We start from the raw sequence: 20,886 nt of genomic DNA, 5'->3' as shown, positions 1-20,886 counted from the left end.
TAAACTGTACTAAAACATTAAGCAGGCCAAGGGTTTTTTTTTTTAAATAAACTAAGTTATTTTAAAGTGAGAAGTTTAGTTTCTTCACTGGATCTGATTGCAAGCAATTCTTCAGTTTGAGAGTTTTATTTTTAACTCAGATAAGATGTAAAATTTCCTTTTGAGCAAGATTAAAAGTAGATAAAGTCCATTTGTGGAAGCCATGCATTATGTTCAGTTTTAGCTATGTATGTTCGCTAAGAACCAAAAATATTCAACCAAGAAATGCATTAGCTAATTCAGATAAAAATGTCTGAAGTGGCAGAGATTAGAGACTTTGCAATTGTAATATTGAAAAGAGCAGTAGCAAAAATAAAATGCAATGTGATTTTAATCTGAGACAAAACCTTGTTTGCATGCAGAAAGCTGGATTTAGTTCTTGAACTTAATAATGAAATAGTGATTGTGAAAATGAGTATTAAACATTTACTCACTAAGCTTGAGAGCCTCAGATTCCTCATTGGCAACACTAACTTCTTTCTGTATCTCACTTTTGTCGAGTAAAATTGGACCCTCTGCTAGCTAACAGATCAGACAAAAGAAAGACTTTATTATGCTTTTTAAATTTGCAGGGAAGGGAAAATATTCTACTATGAGTGGACCATAATGTCAGCTGTATACCCAAGACAAAAGCTTATTGGAGAATTGCGTTTGTTTTTTTCACACACTTCCAACACACTTTTAAAATGTTAGATTTTCATCTTAACCCACATGTTCTCTATAAATGGTCTTTCAATCGCCATTGTTTATTTCAAAATTACCCTTCTTCTGTACTAAACTTGTAAGTAGTTTAGTTTCCAAAATGAGCTTTGTGTTCAGGGACATATGTGAAACATTCCCTTTCCCTCTCATTTAGAAGCTTTTTGCCAATGCAGCTAGTTTTTATTTATTTATTTATTATTGTTTAGGGAAAAATAGTCACTTAAAATACTTCACATAATTCTTGATTGTTTCACAAAACAGTTCAGGCTGTCACTTCTATCAGAGAAAATTGCACACTCAGGTGTCATACTAGCACACATTCCATTTAATTACCTGCATTTTCTGCTCTTTATAGTGACACAATTGTGCTAGGTACCATGAGGAATTTTGCTGCAGAACTCCAGACAAGCTCAAAGCAGGATGGTTCAAACCTGCCATCAATGCCACTTCATCTTGCCTGTCAATAGCCTCATTCACTTGGACTAAAGCTACATGAACTGAAAGGAAAACAATGCTTACAAACTGCAAAAAACATTTGTGAGAAAAAAAGAAAAAACCTTCCTTTGCTGTTTGTATCTACCTCTCTTTATACAAGCCAGTCAGTTGCAGAGCATGATATTTTAAACCTCCAACCCTACAAGAGCCTCAGGGTCTCCAGGGACTCCTTGCGGGCATAAGAGTCTTTATTCATCCATGTGCAGGCTCAGGGTCTTAAGTCTGAATCTCAAGTCTACCTAAAGAGGGGTCAAAATTTACAGTATTTGGCAGCCAGGGGGAACTGAAACATAAGGAAACAAAGCAGGTGAAGCCAACTAGCTTCTGAATTGAGGAGTCTGGTATTATCATTAACAAAAAGATGATATTGTTTGGGATAATAGAAAAAGAGCAGCAAGATACAAGGGTTATTTTGTGTTGTGGGGTAAGAGACGGAAAAAAGGTTGCCACTTTTTACAAGCCACTTCTATAAAACTAACTGTTCCTAATGTCAGTCAAAGACATACGATTAAACACACAGCTGGTAGGTTCAAGGTGCCAACTTCCGTAAGAAACAGAAATACTTACTGTTGATCTTATTGATATTGCCTTGGATCTCGGCTTGTGTCAGCAATTCTTCATACACATCTCTTTCCTCTTCTGAAATTGAGCCACTCTAAAAACAAAATCCTTACTGGTTCCCAAAGTTGAATAGCCATTATACCATGACTTTATCAACCATAATATGAAGATTTATGCTCTTTAAGGAAAATTATATTTAAAGCATCCCGTGCTTATTCTAAAGTGCAGTGTATATTTTGATCAAATTCTGTCTTCTCAAGTTAAAGCTATTGTTAAATGAATTAAGTGTAATTTTTTCTTAAATAGAAAATTCTGTCAGTTTGCTATGCTTAATGATGTTTCATGTCCAGCAAAAGGTACGTATAAAACATTGTGCCTTGATATAAATTTGGGTTTACCAAATTTGATTCTACAGTATGTGAAAGAAAAATGAGCATCTTTTGGATTCTAAATGGAAGTATTTTATAATCTTTACAAGTTGCAACTACATTCATGTATTGGGTACACAAACAGTACTTGGATGTTTGCCTCCAGCCTGTTTACTTCACAGATTCCAAGACCCAAGGGCCCACTGTGATCAGCTTTCTACGGTGAAAAGAATTCATCTGGTTTGATCTTGAATACATTGGATTATTCATGCAGTCCTACTTTTAAAAAGCTTGCTTGCACTTCTCTTTATATGGCAATACCAAAACTTAAGAATGTTAATGAAATGCAAATATTTGGAACTACCTTCAGTCTTGCATTTGCCTCTTTTCTTCTCTTGGCTTCCAGAAGTTCCTTCTGATACTCCTGTGCAAGATCCTCATCCACATTAAGCAGCACTGCATTTGGATTTCTCAGAGTTTTAAGTGTTCGATCTGCTACTCCTTTCTCAATAGCTTCATTAATTGCAATGACTGCAGCATGCACTGGAAGAGACAGATCAGATTTAAAACTTTAAAAAGGAGAGAGTCAATGAGAAAGTACTTCCACACAAAACAAATGTTAGCCTTACTAATTCTCTACTCTCAATGCTTCTTTTTTTAAGAGTGAAGCAGGATATTGTACAGTAAAACAAACTAAACCTTCATTATCAGCCTCTTCATATTAACCAAACTGCTAGCCACCCAGAACTGTGAACCTAAAATGCAGATTAACTGGAGAATTGATCTAGTTGGGACTAGAAACTCCCATAATTGGGAAACTGGGGTTCTACTGCATTTGATCAAGTTTCACCTGAGTTTAATTTTTCAGGACTCTCCAACCTACAGAAAAGAGTCAGAATGTAGCAGTAATCACCAGTATACCATTTAAGTTTCCAGAGATTTGAAGAATATTTTGTCATCTTATTTCAACAAATACCCCTGTTCAAGATAGCAGAATGACAAAGAAATAAACGGCTGAGCGAGAATAGTTACAGGATAGTCTGAGCTGAAGCTTGTTCACAGACGACAAAAAAAATTAATTCCTAATTCACTGCTTAACTTAATCGTACAAAGGTGTAACCGTTGACTTTAGCAGAGCTATCTGTGGTGTTAGGGTGGAAAGTCAGTCAGTATGAGACTAGAAATTCCTCCTAATCCCAATTATTCTGAAATTACACCTGTAACAGACGATACCTTGTTACAATGCCTCCTGTATTCTGGATGGATTACATCTCTCCCCCCACCAGCACTCCCACTACCCACTTCTATTTAGGCAAAACAAGCAGTGTAATAAGAACATACTGAATATTTGCTCAGTGGTGAGTTGCCCTGGCTAAAACCCCCTTCAACACCTATTAAAAGCCTCCCTACACTGGAAACTAGCTTTACAAATGAGATCAGCATGAGTTTGAGGCAGGGGAAGGAACAGTGACAGAATGTACCCAAACATACATACTGTAATAACATTTCTACAGAGTGCTCCTTGTGAGATTTTTTTTTTTTTTATCATTGATCATTTCTTTGCTTAATAACAAAATGCACATCGCAACATCAGCTGTGACATAATAAAACAGATCATTAATAAAATGTTTTCCAAAGAAGTCTAGAGAGCAACCAAACCTGTTCTTCAGAGGCAAACTGATGACTCAGCCAGGTGTAAACAGGTCAATCAACTATTGTCTGCTGCTTCATAGCCAGTCTTTGTCTGCTAATATGTAGAGTGTTTTTGTTCTTGCCCCTTTACCTGCCAAACAGCACAGAGTTCCCTTCCATACAAACTGCCTTGTTCTCAGCTAGAAAATTTCCTTGAGGATGGAACAGGACTGCACGAGAAGGGGGGTGGGGTGGGGGTGGTAGAGGTAGACACCTTAAGGTGCCTCTCCCCCCCCCCCCCCCACACACCCCTTTCCACTGGTTCACTTAACGAGAAGAATCAAAAAGGAAGTACCACTGACCTGGAGGAAGGTTTAAGAAGTCACACTGCTAAGAGAGGTTTGCTCTGAATTTACCATGGTTTGTTAAGTAAGACACCAGCTGTATTTTATCTTTATTTTACCTGCAACCATTTTTGACTTCTATGCCTCAAGTTCTTTGTAGCTAATAAATTTGTTTTTAATCTAATCCAGTGTGTTTGAATTTAAGTGTTTGGGAAACTTGATTTGGGGTAAAAAGACCTATTCATATCCTTTCTACTTATAAAAAGTGAGAGACTTAAGCCCTGTGTGACCCAGGAGAGGCTTGGGCATGAAAAGGACATGCTTGGGGGCAGGGGAGAAGAGGGGGAAGTGCTCACTTATCCTGCAGTCAAGTTTGATAAGAATCCAGGTCTGGCTGGCAGCAGCACAGACCTAGGTGGCAGTGACTCGCACACTGGAGCTGTTTGTGAGCCATCTGGACTGGAGTCTACAGCAGCAAAGCAGTGCAGAAGGCAGATGAGAGGGCATGGGTGATAACTACTCATTAAATCTGGGCTGGACGCGGGGGGGAGGGATGCCAAAAGGCGCACACATTTTTTGGCAGTTTTTTGTTCCAACAGTTGAAGCATCTGCTATAGTCAGAAGTGACAGAGACCACTGCCTTATACTACTGTATTTTTCAGCAACACGATACACACATGAAATAAGGGCAATACGAGGGAGCTCTTTACAGAACAGAACTGCACTCATACTATCTTCATCCAGCAGACACAGGAAAGCAGTGCTATAAATGCCAAGCTCCAGCTCTCACGACAAGGGACAAACTACAGTCCCCACCTCAGGAAACTGAGAATTAACAGCCTCCAACAGCCATCAGTCCTGGCTTCAAAAAAGGCAAAATGATGAGAGAGAGTTGAGAACTCTGGTTATGCCAAAAGGAGGAAAAAATTCAGGCACCCACTGGGTAGAAAGAAGTTCAGCCTCAGACCACAACAGTCCATTGATATTGCATCTTCATAATACCAGCATTTCTTTTAACCTCTCCCGCTGAAGAGAAACGAAACAAATTTCTTAAAAGCATCAATCTCATTCTCTGGGAACTAACCAAATATAAATCAAATGCTGTTACATCTGACATATCAAAAAGCTTAAATTTACAAAAATAAATGGGCATGGCCAGAAGCCTAAACAAACACCACTTGGTTAGGGTATTGGTGAACTACACATTCCTCTCTAAGATCTCCTTTGCACAATAGCAAAAAGATTAATTTGGAAAAACCCTTAGGGCGGTTTTCTGAGGTGAAGCAGGATGGTGACAGTGAGAAAAAAATAAAAGTCCTCCCGAGTTTATATTTCTGAGCCCCGCCCCGCCTCAAGAATCAAGTCTTGTGCCAGATACACACACAAAATATATCAGGGCCTTACCCTGATTATTCAGTAAAGTATTTAGCTTATCAAGCAAAGACAAATAGGAGACTTGACCCTGGTATTTAAGTGCCTATACGGGGAGAAGTTCTGATGACAGTGATTTATAAGCTAAGAGACAAAAGGACAGAACAATCAGACTGCTGGATGCTGAATATAGGCAAATTCATACTTAAAAGAAGGCACAAAAACTTCTGACAGCAAGATTAGCTATCCACTGAACAACTTCTGACAACAATTGCATGTAATACGTTTGAAAACCCAATTGTATTAGATGTATGAATGGCTTATGTACAACTATGTACTACTTCACAGAGAAGGCTAGCACAGTTTGTGCAAGGATTGGAAACAGTGGGAGGAGATTAAGGTGAATCACTGAGGGCACATGAACTCAGCAATTACAGACCTGCAGCACTGTGTCCCAATGCCCAGGTCAGCAGCAGGGGTCTGGCTGCAGGACGTTGTTTCTTCTTTTTCCCTCCTCTCCCCACCCCGACCCCTTTTTAAAAAAAAAAAAAAAGGCTTTAAGTACCAGGAGACTGAACTCTAGAGTAATATCACCTGGGAGAGGTTTGCATATACTGATTCAAGCTGGGTTTTGCAGAGATAAGGACACAAAGGGAAGGGCTTTTGACATGAAAGTAGGCACTTGACCTGACAAAGGTCCTTCTTTCTGATCCAATGGACAGACAGAGCCTTCTGTCCAAAAAGGGGCCCAACCACTGTGGCACAGAAGTGTGGACTTTGATTTACACTAGGGTCTCCTAAGATTCATGTGTGACCTCCAGTATTCAGCATGAATACAGGAACTATATGATGTTTTTGCTAATATTTATACCTCCAGAATACAAGTGCTTAGGAAGATCTATGTGGCAATTGCTGGGCGTACTGTGCACATAGCCCCCAGAGACAAAGTAAAGCAAGGCTTGGGTCTGTAGGCCAACTAGCTGACTGGCAATATTGCAGTGTAAAGCAGCCTGAAAGATCTTTAGCCAGATAGGAGTGGGACAAGTGTCCCAACCCAAAGATAGGTGACAACTATGTACCTGACACCTGAATAGGTATTCCTGTTCTGGGCCATAAGGAGGAATACAGATGCAGCTTCCTTGAACATCACATACCTAACACCACAATAGGTTCTCCACCATTGGGTATCTTTCTACCCCAATTGGATGCCTGCCTGAAAAAAAGACAAGTGCTAGCTCAAACCAACATTGTGGGCAGAATGCTCAACACTGATCACAGAAAAATCTGATAAGGACTGTTGTGAACATCTAATCTGTCAGGCAATTTAAACCAACTTTGACAACTTCTAAAGCAATCAAGGCTCATGAAGAAAGTGCATATTTAGCTTCTCCCCCCATATTTGTTTGAGGACAGAAGGGAAAACCATGTATTTGAAGAACACACACACAAAAAAGACAAACAGGTTCACAAAGCTAGAATTAATAAGAAATTACAGTAAAATTAAGGTCAATATTAGGAAAAGGGTGAACATATTTGTTCACTTATAAACTAAAACTTGTTACCCAATGAAGTGAAAGCTCCACTTAAGTGTGAATTTAACACAAAACACCCCACAGTTACACACAGAAATAATGCAGCATTAATAGGAAAGAAATTAGAAGTCTTCAGTCTCTAATATTTATGTTCTTCCAATAATAAAACAGGGGGCCTGAGCATCCAGGTCTGAGCCCTGAACATATTCAATTTTTCCTCTTTTGCATACTACACCATGATCCACTCTCCATCTAAGAGCTCAATTAAACTCCACACTGAACTTTGCTAGACTTAACCGTCAGAGGTTTCCACTTCTTGGTCAGAATGTGCTGCTTCAGATCCCACCTCTGCTTCTAGGGGGTGGAAGTCCGTATCAAGAAAGACTAACTTTATAGTGCTTAAGAAACGTACCTCAGAATTAAGGGGTGGGGGGCGAACACATTATAAAATGCTTTTGGGAAAGGAAATTTTAACCCTTTTATCTTCAGGTGAGGAAGGAAAGTCAGCATTAAAAACAGGTTTGACCATAACTAAACCTCAAAAAACACATAAGACTGAGATTGACACCTAGATTTTTTTATCCATCTAGATATTTCAAAAGCAGAATAAGGTGTAAACTCTAGTCAAAGTACATACCAAAAAGCACAGTAATAACCAGTACAAATACAGGAAAGGGCGTTTTAACTTGGGGTCTGAAAACTTCAGAGTTGAAGCTTGTCCTATTACTTTGCACTTAAATAGTCAAATCTATTGAATGTCTTATAAATAACTACACTTCACCTAACTATGTTAAGTAAAAATCACGTTTTCTACCTTGGGTGTATAAAATTAAATGGAGGATACTTATCTGTAAGTAGAGTTCTTACAGATAACTTTGTATACTCTCCCTTATGGGTATTGCGCCACTTTGTGGTATAATCAAGTTCTAGCAACAGAGAGAAAGCCGTGCTAGCCTATATACTATCAAAACAAAAAAGCAGTCAAGTAGCACTTTAAAGACTAACAAAATTAGGTGAGCTTTCGTGGGACAGACCTACTTCAAGACCACAGCCATACCAGAACAGGAGTCTGTTCTGGTATGGCCAAGTTCTAGCAGTGACAGCTAGAGCACTCTTAGGGTAGGTCTACAAGCTTATTTGTGTGGCTGCACCAATGTAAAATGCAGGACCACATGGTAAATGGTATAAACACACCAATTCCACAGCCTGGTGTCCCTGCACACAATAGGGTAGAGTGACTATTCCCCACCACAGAGAATCATGCACAGAAACTTCAGAAGCCCATCATCTAAAGAAGGTTAAAGAAAAAATAACCTTACTCCTCAGATCTGCCACCTCAAGAGAGACATTTTATAAAAATTCTGGGAGGCATGGAAGGCCAAATATGAATATCTGGCACTGGGAGCATCACATCACAATTCAAAGGAATTTGCAATGATTTTTGATGCATTTAAGTATGAAAATACATGGATTCTTAACTCTGCATAAAAGAATTCATGATTAACAACAAAGGGATTATGGTGGCTGAAGCCAGTTTACAGAAACAAAGTTCCAAATGCACTTAATACCTTTAAGTCTGTATCTTCTTAGAGCACCCATCTTTCTTCTGTACCACAACAGAGGACTAAACCATGACCTCTTAAGATTTCATCAACTTCCTCAACTGCTCTTATTAGCCATTTTCTCCACTTCTACTGGCCTCAAGAGAGAGGTCCCTGAAGCAATAAGAGTAGATGGGAGTAAGGCGAGGCAAATCTTTCAAATCATATGGCATACTCTCTCATCTCTAAAACTCATTAATCCAAGGCAATTTGCCTCCAAGGACTGATCAACTCTAAAAGGGACAGATAGTGTCATCCCAGACCAATCATCTCATCAAAACTGGGGTTTGAGAGATTGCATAAGGAAGAAGGAAGGATTAGAGTTTAGTTTGAAAGGTCTTTTTCTATATTGACTGAGAAACTGCCTGCTGCTTATGTCCCTGATCTACTGCAAAACAGGATGAGGAAGGACACAGAACCTGCTCTCAGAAAGAGGATGTGGAAGTTCACTTTCTTGGGGAAGGAATCCGATCCAGAGACAGACAGTGTCAATATCATGACCTTCAAAATTTTTCCAATAATTTGGCTGCTTTTTCACTAAACAGACCTTCACCTTTAAAGCAGATGTCCTCTAGCTCCAACCTGGCGTCAAAACTATGGATGAACACAGAGGCCATGCGTGCCTTGTACTGGTCATGGCAGATGCTAACACCCTTGCACAGTAGTTTGATGTATTAAAAGGCTCAGAGGGAATGTTTACAGAGCACATAAGAGGGTGCTAAATGGAGAGGACACTATCCTTGCTGATAGCATGGAAATAACACAGGAAGTGGCAGTTATGGGTTATAATCCCTCCTCAACTGGCGTGGAGGATGACACCATGGGTCACTTCTGTCAGTGGGAGGAGTCCTCACGCTCCACTGGTCAGATACCACCTGCCAGCCCTCTGTCAATAAGGTGCTGACCCACCATATCTGCCTTCCTCATTGGGTGCATGGGGATAGACTAAAAATCAAGAAGTAGATATAAATGACGTACTCACCATAAAAAAAAAAAACAAACAAAAAAAAAAATCAACTTGCCTCTGGCTCAGTGTGTGCGCAGATCATGTGTCCGGGACCAGAATCTGCCCATGACTTTATGAACATGGACTCAATACGCAAAACAGCAGTCAGATTAAGAGCCACACAAACTGAATGTCAACATCGCTGCTCTCCAGGAAACTGGACTGGCAAATGCTGGATAGTGAAAGAAATCAACCACCACTTCCTTCCGGAAGGGCTTGAGTTCAGAGGAACACCGCCTCCATAAAGTTGGATTTGCTGTTCGGATCAAGCTGCTGAAAATCAATATGCCCACAACCAAATCAGAACACATTACGTTCTTGAAGCTCTGCACCAAATCAGGATATGTCAAAGTCATCAGTGCTAATGCACCCATGTTGGCGTCATGCACTGAAGACAAGGACCGTTTTTATTATAATCTTCAGAAAGTTATCGACTCCTGTCTAACTGGTGAACAACTGTACATCCTTGGTGACTTCAGTGCAAGAGCTGGATGTGACCATCAGTCCTGGCCCATCTGCCTCAGTCATCATGGTATTCAGAAAGTGAATGAAAATGTTTAAAGGCTTCTCAAATTCAGCTCAGAATCAGCTCTGCATCACTAATGCTTTCTTTAATTTGAAAGTGTCACAAGATTTCTTGGCACCACCCCAGATCAGGTAACTGGCATCAATTTGACCTTGTACTGGTATGCAGGAAACATCTCAACGCCATCAAATTTAGATGCACGTACCACAGCACAGATTGTGACACTGATCACTCCTTGATCAGCAGAGTGAAAGTCGTCCCAAAGAAACTCTATATGACCAAGGAATGCAGTACGCCAAAGATCAATACCCTCCATACCAGAGATGCACTGAAATGCTCCGTCTTCAGAGGATCTCATTCACAAAATGGAACTCAAACTGGACCAACCAACCATTGATAAAACATGGTCCATGCTAAGAGATGCAATATATGATTGTGCCAAATCTGCCTTTGTAGCATGTAAATTCTCCAACAAAGACTGGATTGGTGAAAATGCTGACATTTCCGACTCTTCTTGAAGAGCACAAGACATCTGAACAACATAAAGAACCCTTCTCAAAGCACAGGAGATGAACTTTGACATTCAAGATCTTTTCGTCAGAGAGAATCCAGGTGGTGTGTGAACAAGTATTGGGCTGATCTATGTTTTAATATTCAAAAGGCATCTGATATATGCGACCTGAAAGCCACATATGATGGACTGAAGAAAGCATTCACACCCAACGTTACCAAAGTCGCCTCAGTGAAGCATTTAAATGGACAGGTGATAAACAAAAAAGCTGCAGATGTCCACAACACTACAAGGCTTTATTCCCATGAGCATACAATACAACCTGAATTTGACAACCTCAGCTCAACTCTTCCAGAAATGTCTGAGCTCGATACAGAGCCTACTGAGGAGGAACTCTCTCAAGCTCTTGATGCTCTCTCCAACGGAAAAGCGCCATGAAACAGAATGCCAGCTGAAGTCCTGAAGGCAAACAAGGCTGTGTTGTTCCTTCCTCTATAATTTACTCCTAAAATGTTGGAGAGCAGATGACCCACACAACATGAAGGATGCAAACAATCACCACTGTATAAAAACAAAGGTGACAAGGGAGACTACAAACCACAGAGCATCGTTACCGAGCATCACAGGCAAAGCATTTGCCCATGTCATTCTCAAACGCCTACAAAAACCTCGCAGATCAAGTCTATCCAGAAACAACGTGGCTTCAGGGCTGGCAGGTCACCAATGGACATGATTTTCTCTCTTCAACAAATGCAGGAAAAATGCAGAGAACAAGGAAAGCCACTATTCAAAGCATTTGTGGATGTAACAAAGGCATTTGACACAGCAGATCTGGACAATACAGAGTATTAGCCAAGATTGGCTGCCCACCGACCCTACTCAAGCTCATAACATCTTTTCATGAAAGCACAAAAGCAACAGTGCAGTGCGAGGGATCTACATCAGAACCATTTGCAACGAAGAGCAGACTCAAACAAGGGTGTGTTCTTGCCCCTACCCTCTTTGGCATATTCTTCTCAGTTCTACTAAATTGCGCATTTCAAAACTCACAGCTTTGTATTTCTCCACACAAGATTAGATGTTTCTCTCTACAACCTGGCAAGACTCAAGGCCAAAACTAAGGTCAAGGAAGTCCTCATTAGAGAGCTCCTCTTTGCAGACGATGAAGCTCTCATCATGAAGACATGCTACAGTCCCTGACTGATTCTCTGTCCAGAGCCTGCAAGTTGGTTTTCCCTTGACAGAAGTGTCCCAATGTCATTTGCGATAATAGCCCATTAGATGTGGTTCAACAATTCTGTTTCCTTGGATCTACTGTCACCACAAACCTACCCATGGACAAAGACTGAACATCAGAATTGGGAAGGCAGCTACTATTTTTGGCAGACTTATGAAACATGCATGGAACAATCCTAAGCTGACAGTGAAAGTGAAGATACTAATCTACCAGGCATGTGTACTGAGTATCCTGCTGTATGGTTCTGAGGCATGGCCCACCTACCTGAACCAGGAGAAAAAAAAAAAACAACTGAACAGCTTCTATCTTGCTGTCTTGACACAGATTTCTCAATATCAACTGTCAAGATAAAGTTTCAAATGCAGATGTCCTGTCAAGTTTTGGCATACCCAGCTTTATAGCCATCCTCAGCAGCAGAAAAAACAACATTGGCTTGGTCATGGGAGAAGAATGGGTGACCAATGTCTTCCCAAAGAAATCCTCTTCGGTGAACTGTCATGTGGGTTGAGAACAAGAGGAAGACCAAAAGGTAAGACCAAAGCAAAGATGCACAAACGCCATGAAAAAAAATTCAATATTTATCCAAAAATCTTGAGAATCTACATGATCGGATTGAAATACCTGGTGATGACTGCTACAACAGGGCACATCCTTTGATGGTATATATGTGCAAGCCATGCAAAAGAAGAACTTCACCCTAGAAGGAAAAGCTCTCAGACTCAAGAATTTGGAAATAGGCTGACATGCAGTTATTGCAGTCAACTGTGCAAATCCAACATCAGATGGATAAGCCATGAGAGAAGCTGCAGATGCAAAACACTTCCCATAGATCCTCACCACCACTGCCAACCACCATCTCTTGAACAAAAAAAGGGGCCACATACAATACCAAGGGATGAGAACCCTTCTTCCACCCAGCAAGCTGATCTCTTCACCTTCTTTAATCAGCTAATATCAAGTGTTTCCATTCTGATTTTGCACTGCAGCAGCCACCACCAGTGAATTTGGCATAAGATGGCATGGAAGCAAGAAAATCTTTCAGATGGTATCTGGTAGTTTTCACACCTTCTTGGAGATGGATTGACTAGCTGCAGAAGGGCACGCTGCTCTAGCAGGCAGCAACAGGTCATCTGAGAGGGATAATGAAATCCTACTGTTAACTGTAGCACCAAGGATACTGAATACTGCACGGAAAGTCTCTCACATGCACTACAGGTGGAAAGTATGTGGTACCGCAAAACTGCGGTACACTAGTACCCTCAGATGGAGGGGAGGATGAAGCCACATGTTCTTCAAATGTGAGATTTGGCTCTTAATCCTTGCCCATCTGCTCCTGTTCAAAAAGGAGAATTGCTCCATCTCCCTCAGACAAAATTTCAGGCATAAAATGTCAGAAGATCAGGAAGACTCAGTTTCAAGTAACTCAACTGCTGAATCCTTAGTAGAGAAAACGACCTCTCCATCTATGCAAAAAGCTAGCTGAAAAATTCCTGAGGTGACACCCAGTAAGACCACAGGTCCCAGGACTGCCAGTCTCTTCAGTCATTAGGATTTAGGAAAACATCGTCCCTGGAAGGGCCAAAAGGAGGTCCAAAGCATGCCGACTGTCTCCACATTCTCTGTTTTCCTCTAGCTAGGCATCCAGATCTGAGTGAACTAGGAACAGGTCCGGTGGCGGACCCAGCAGGGCCTTAAGAGGGCAGATCATAACAGGATCCAAGAAAGGAGACTCAAATGTGTTCTAGCCTTTTCTTCCTAGCAGGAGATTAAAAAAGGATCTCTGAATCTTAGAAACATGCCACTTCTTGGATCTCTTGCATTTCACACTCTTTCAACAAGCTACGAGGAGAACCTGGGCTGCCATTTACATAATGGCTTCCATTTCAGAACTCTCTGGAACCAAACAGCAGGAACAGACAGCAGAATTAAAAACTGAGGTGATATCGGATCTGGTGTTACCCACAAGTCTACTACTGAGGCTGAGGGCAGACCAAGTCTGCATTCTGGTACTGTAAACCCATTATCCAGATCAAATTGCTTTAATGCATGAAAACCTGCACTGTAACCACAGGTGCTTTGTCCTTATGCCTCTGTTTTCAGTGCTGACTGTCACACCAAAACACACACTAATGACTCCTGTTGGGGTACTTCAGTGGCATCTATCTGCCTAGATCTGAAAGGGGATGCTGAATCTCATCCTGGCCCTGAAGCTGCAGAGGTTTCACCAGGATCCAAGAACTGTGAGGCATGAAGCACAGCACCAGTGAAGGTGGCTGAACTCTCTCATGGTCTCTTTTCTGGAACAGGGGCAGTGACTTCTGATCATGTGGCCCTTGGTTCAGCTACTTATAGGCTCAGAGGCTTAACTGAGAGGTGAGCATGGACCAGATACAGTCCTGGACATGGGTGCAGCCTCTTAAAACCTGCTGGCTCTTTGTGGGCAACAAATGGCAGAGAGACTAGCTGTTACAATTCTGGACTGAAGAATTGCTCAGAATCAGGAGGTCCTGGCCTAGGCTCAAGGCCTACCTTCAGGAGACTGACATACAAAACAGGTCTCCCTAGCCTTTTTGTCCTAAAGCTCAAAAAGGCAAGTATCCCTCTCCCTGGCACATGAAGCACTGCTTAGGCAGGAAATGCCCTTCTTAAAAATTGAGCCTTTTCTGCTTCTGAAGTTCAAGCATTACACAGGAGTGAAAAAGAATCACTCTCCAAACAGCAAATGTGAACTATGTAAGAATTTACCATGCTATGTCAGGGGAAAAAGAGGCCCAAAAGAGGTTCGAAAGATATTGGCACTTTCGGCATGGCATGATACTAAGGGGAGAAACAGCATGAAAGCACCTCAGCTGGCACAGCTAGAAGATGGTTCCAGTACAAGGCAGCGAAAGTGGTGCAACCAACCATACACAAAAGTATGCGAAGACATTTAAGAACCTCTAAATTCTACTCTTTAGTCTGTCACTGGCTCACTTGTATGGCTTGAGCAAGACAATTAGTTTCTCTGTTCTCTATTTTGTTTCTCTGAAATGGCATAGGCTAAAAATCTTCTAACAAGCGTGTCTATTTTAACTTCAGACACGTTTATAATCCACACTTTTCCTTTAGGCGTTCAAAGACTTGACTTACACAATTTCACACAGAACTGGAAATGCAAGGTTAACCATGTTTTAATAAAAATCAAAGGAGTTGTGAACTTTTGTTTGTCATACAGACATAAGAAGCGTTACTTCCAAATAATGTTTTAAATTAAATGACTCAAAACCATCAACACCTAAGCACAAATACTGTCAAATCATGGATTAGGTGGAAAAACACGGTAGAAGACAACTTACATGCAGCTTCATCCACTGATAATTCACTGGCCAGAATCCCCCCAATTTTGCTAAAAGCTGGCATCTGTATGCCATACTTCTCCAACTCCTTTCGCATGTTGCTGATTTCTTCCTCTATATATTAAAAGAGCAAAGTTGGAAAAGATTAACAGTATGAAGTTCTCAGCTAAAGTTTATTCATACTTTACAAAATCCAGGGGTTGATTAACTTTGTAGTTTTTTCATTCAGCTGGAAACTGTTTCAAAGCTGTAAAAATATGCCATGTACATTCCCTCCCCACCATTTTTCAAAGCTGACTAATTAAAAACAGCACCCTCCCAATCACTTCAAAATGAGGAGGTGTGCAGAATACTGGGAGAAGAGGAGAAAACAGAGAAGTCGGATAGAAAAAAAGCCAAATTAGCAGTTTCATGGATGCAACAAGTCATCTTCAGTATGACTAATTAAAACAGTCTTACCTGTAAAATCTACTTTTCCCAGTAAATCCTGGATCTGTGGTGCTATACCTAGTTTGAACAGATATAAACTGAAGAAAAAAAAAAGTGATGTCATAATACCAGATACTTGTATATGCAATAAAATGCCTGCTTTTTGTAGAATCAAAACAAAGCTTCTGTGATGTTCAGTATAATTAGAATTCCATTGCATTAAACTCATCTTTAATTGACTACGGTGCATTTAAATAATGTGAACATGGAAAGGGAGAGGTAATTTCATAAAACGAGGATTTCCAAAAAGTTCTCTTACATAGGGATAGGATAGAGTGCAAGACTGGTTGTCTAAATTGAAATATTGCATTATATGGAAAGGAAAAAGGCTGAACCTCTCTAGTCCGGCACCCTCAGGACCTGATTGGTGCTGAACCAGAGAATTTGCTGAACCATGGAAAGTCAGTATTGTCTAGCAGCATTCCCAACACTTCCACTGATCAGGGAGCTCTTACAAGACATTAAAGGGGTAACAGAAAGGAAGAAAGCCAGGACTTGTCTGTAAACAAACTTTAGAGACCACAGGAAACTTGACCCATGATAAGTGGTCATCTGGCTTACTAAAATCATACTAAACTACAAGTGTTGTTGGACTGGAGAGCTTCAACCTGTACATAGAGAAATCCTTCATTCTGGATTCATACTAAACAATCCTTTACAAGAAAGAATTAAAGTGAAACTCCAAAACTAGTATATCACAAATCCCATGACAAAAAAAAAAAAAAAAAAAAAAAAAAAAAAAAAATCAAGCATTATAACTAATAATTATAATTTGGGATTAGTCTATTGTGGGGATTTAGGGAATACAAACAGGAAATTTAGATGTTATTGGTTCCACAAAAAGAACAAATTGGACACTTCATATTGAAGACAAAGTAGTCCTTTCCACATGCACTACTCAAAATTAAGAATGCTGGTCTGCAGAATGCACACATTTTTAATTAAAAGGAAATTTCATCTTAAATTTCATTAGACTAAGCATATTTCAATGTCGAGGGAGAAACCAGTAGTTCAACCTCAAATGACCCTTCAAAAAAGACCAAACTCTGCAGAATATTGAGTGCTCTGATGCTTTGAGAGCTGAAATAAGTTCAGTGGAATTGAGTGCTCTCCAGGAATCATTTTCATTTTGTTCTAGCAAGAAAACCCATACTAATTATTCCATAAGCTATATAGTGCCATCTGGATAACAGCTGAGTAAATTCACATCTTCATTCATATCCTCAGACCATGTGCTAGGCATGCATAGTAAAAAAAAAAAGAGTCGAGTTTCCAGAATTTATTTTGGCAACAGAATTAATGGCAGTGATTTTTTGTGTGGGGGGGTGGGGGGGGGCATTGCTAATATTTCAAACAAAGGCACTTTAATTCTAATTATTTCTTTCTAAATGTATCATGTGAGAGGCTATTTTGCCTTTTTTAAAAAAGGCACCTACTCCTCACTCCCAGGGCATCTCTGCACATTACAGCAAGTGTATTCTGCCTTTTTCAGTTGCCCACAAATTGCCCACAAGGGGCACCAGGCAACACTGGGTCCAACTCAAAGAGCACATACATTGCTTAGCAGGCTGTAGGTCACAGCAGCATACCATCACATCACCATCTCTCATCACACACAAGTCTCCAGATTGCTCCGACACTCTGCAGCATTCCATCTGACACTTACAACTTACAAGAAAGGATTAAATAAAATTAACAGAACAATTAGTGACAAGTCAATATACACTTAAAACAAGCCTGAAACTACTCACTTCTCTTCACATTAGCCCAGTCCTCCCCTACATCCTGAACTATAGGTAGAACCTCTCTAATCCGAGCTCTCATCCAACATCATCCATAATCTGGCACAATTTTAACAGATATCCACTTATGGGTGTAGCCAAGTTTCCCGTGGGCCCATAAAGTTTGTTCACAATGAACAAACCCTGTCTCAGTGATCTCTGCTGTTATTTAGCTACAATTTACCCCTAAATGTCTTCTAAGTGGAAGTGTGGTAATGTGCTAGACCATAGTGACCCCTCCTGTGGTCAGGCAAATTCTCTCATTTGGCATTGGTCAGGCGCTGGACAACGATTCAACCTGTATTACTTTGTCTTCTCTTGCAAAAAGTTTTAAAAAGCATTTGCTGTAAACTCTGAGGCAAGGACTGTGGGTTTATATGCTGTCATATACAGTGGTGTAAGTTAACCCACTCAGGGGTGTGCAAAAAGCCACCTAAATGAGTCACGTAAATTACATTGATCAAAAGCACCAACCTGGATAACCATGAGTGGGAGAAGCTCTCCCCAGTTTGCAGATACAGCAACATTACTGCAGTCCAGCTACATTCGTATAGCTGTGGTAGCACTGCAGCAGTTCTGGGGTACACTAGTCCTCAGTCTTGCTTGTGAAGTATTCAAAAAAGTTAGCCTGAGAAATGTTGAGGGTTTTTTTTTTTTAAGCAGTTACCACTGTATAATATTTAGTACCATGGAAGAACAGAAGTATTTTGAAATACGGCAGATACACAAGAGACTGAAATCTGATGTGTAAGTTACAGCTATATGGTTGAGTAATATGGCCTATTTTCCTCTCCTTTTGGCTTGGAGGAGTTTACCACAAGGTGGTGCTGGGCACTTGCTTTTCATTTGGTTTTTACATAAAATGTAAAAGGAATGCAACTGCCTCCTTTTGTATTAAGGCATATACTTAACAGGGAAACATTCACACTTAATACACTTTGTAATATTTGCATTTGAATGTGAACATTAAAAAGCTCACATCTGAACACTGATTTGAACTGACTCTAAAGAGTATTTTATTGTGGGGGAATGGCTCAGTTTAATAGATTACTTATGGGGCAAATGTTTACTGGAAACCTCACTAGTGAGTGAGTACTCCTATGCAGGAGGAATCAACCCTCTTAGTCAGGGCTCTACCAATTTCACTGTCTATTTTGGTCAACTTCATGGCCACCAGATTTTAAAGATAGCAAATTTAATGTGTTCTACTATTTAAATTTGAGATTTAATGTTGTTTTAATTTTAAGGGTCTTTCCTAACCCAAAAAGGAGTTGCATGTGGGGAGGTCAAAAAGTTATTGTTGGGCAGGGAAGAGAATTGTAGTATTGTTACCCTTACTTCTGTGCTGCTGCCACCGCCTTCAGACCTGGACACCTGGAGAGCGACAGCTGCTGGCGGGGAGCCCAGCTTTGACGACAGAGCCATGACCAGCAGCACAGAAGTAAGGAGGACATGGTATGATACTCAAAAACAAGTAGTCCTGTGGCATCTGATGAAGCGGACTTTTGCCCATGAAAACTTAAGCTCCAGAATATGTTAGTCTACAAAGTGCCACAGGACTTCTTGTTTTTGAATATACAGACTAACATGGCTCCCTCTCCAATACTTGTCACCATGATGATATGATATTGCCACACTTATTTCTATGCTGCTTGCCTTTAGAGCTGGACACCTGGCCAACACCTGCCACTTTCTGGCCACCCAGCGCCAAAGACAGCACAACATTAATGGTTGCAAACTGCCTGCCCTCCACCTAAAAAATTTATATCCTTTAAAGCCCCCCTTCTGCAGCTCCCTTTTGGGTCAAGATCCCCAATTTGAGGAACACTGATCTCTCCCACTGAAATCTGTATAGGATAAAAGCAAACAAGACCAGATTTCACAGTCCATGACATGTTTATGGCCATGAATGTGGTAGGGCCCTAATCATAGCATTTAATTTAAATGAAGCAATTTGTAACCCGAGGTGGTCACGATCTGCTACCACTATCAGTTACTCAATTAGCTCAAGTGACAGAGGTATATGCTATGGATCTAAATAAAGGTTCAAAACCAGCTGATTAGCCAGGTGAATATCAACATAATTCCAAGTGATGGATTTTCCTTTGCAGGTTTGGTTTTTAAGCAAAGAATTATAGAAGCTAAGAACATTAAGGTTGCAAAATCAAGCACTCAGAGGTTAGGAAACACCAGAATAAAAAGTCGTAAAAGAATCCTTAATTCATCCTTTTTGTGCATATGCATTATAGTACCCCTGCCTGAATCCGTGCACGAGTTGGATGGTGGTCACTTAAGGAGAAAAATTTTGACTCGCTGCTCATTGTTCGATGTGGCTATGCATCTTATTTCGCTGGGCACCATTCAAACCTTGCTCTGAATACAGAATTTGGTGTTTCCTCATGGGCTTTCAGGAGAGCTCATTGCTATACTATAACAGTTTCAAGTATTTTGTTTTTCCAACATCCTAAGAGAGTCGTCTATTCTGATTTTACAGATTAATATTGAAGCACAGAAAGATTAATAGCACCCATTAATCTGGTTCCTCAATTTGAGGTGACTAGAACCTGATTTACTGAGCATTATACTTCTAAAGCACACTCCCCCTGACTGCAGGTGCAGCTGTGAGGGCTCAGGACTTCTGCCTATTAAACACCAGGATAGAACATTGTGGCCTATCATAAAATGAGGAACAGTTAGTGACTACCTGTGAAGTTTTAGGCAAACTACTATCACATAGGGCAGCTGTAGTACTGGCAATGACAGAATCCAGTTCTGCTCCAGAGCAGTATTCAGTTGCCTCAGGGAGGCATTCATCTCTTCTCCAATCCCCTGCCTCATTTACATCATCTTCCACCTTCTGAAACAAATGACTATAGGGTCCTGCAGGACATAGCCTCTTTCATGGTATAGTCATGAGCATGAGTAAGGATACAAATTTAGTCATGGATTATGGCCTGTGCTATGCATCACCCCTCCGTTTCCATTCTGTGTCTGTGGAGCTCAGGGCTGTCAGTTCCCCCTCCACAGGGTCCTTCCCCTTCTCCTCTCTGCACCTACTCTCAAGTTCTCCTAACCAGTTTAACTAAAAAAGTCACAGCGTCCCATGATGATTTTTTGTTTTTGCCTGCAACCTCTTATTTTTAGTAAGGGTCACGCTGACAAAAATCTTAACCTTAACCCTGATTTATCCCTAGAGCATCATTCACCTTTAGCACTGGATTTATTTGGGGTCCTACAGAAAGGCAAATGGTCATGTAATTAACACTAAATGCACATACACAAGGGGGATGAATTGAGGGTACAGTGCCAACCTTAGTTCTGGCACTTCTCAACTTTAATGTAGCAAATTTAAGCAT

The 20,886-nt window shown here is 40.6% G+C and overlaps 1 protein-coding gene across 2 annotated transcripts in view; it reads right to left on the bottom strand.

The window, feature by feature from the left end:
• IQGAP2 (IQ motif containing GTPase activating protein 2) overlaps window positions 1-20,886 on the bottom strand; it is a 219,493-nt gene that overhangs the window by 69,295 nt on the left and 129,312 nt on the right. The window contains exons 6-11 of one of the 2 annotated variants that reach the window (XM_074995443.1): window positions 15,720-15,787; window positions 15,261-15,374; window positions 2,530-2,708; window positions 1,804-1,891; window positions 1,075-1,238; window positions 474-561 (exon numbers count right to left, since the gene is read on the bottom strand). In XM_074995443.1, coding sequence (XP_074851544.1) covers window positions 474-561; window positions 1,075-1,238; window positions 1,804-1,891; window positions 2,530-2,708; window positions 15,261-15,374; window positions 15,720-15,787 — 701 coding nt within the window. The remainder of the gene's footprint in view (window positions 1-473; window positions 562-1,074; window positions 1,239-1,803; window positions 1,892-2,529; window positions 2,709-15,260; window positions 15,375-15,719; window positions 15,788-20,886) is intronic. The other variant, XM_074995444.1, reaches the window with a different exon arrangement.

This window comes from Carettochelys insculpta, chromosome 5 (genome assembly GCF_033958435.1).
Source record: "Carettochelys insculpta isolate YL-2023 chromosome 5, ASM3395843v1, whole genome shotgun sequence".
NCBI lineage: Eukaryota > Metazoa > Chordata > Testudines > Carettochelyidae > Carettochelys > Carettochelys insculpta.
Note: the sequence above shows the minus strand (reverse complement) of the source record. Positions and strands in the feature narration are given on the sequence as shown.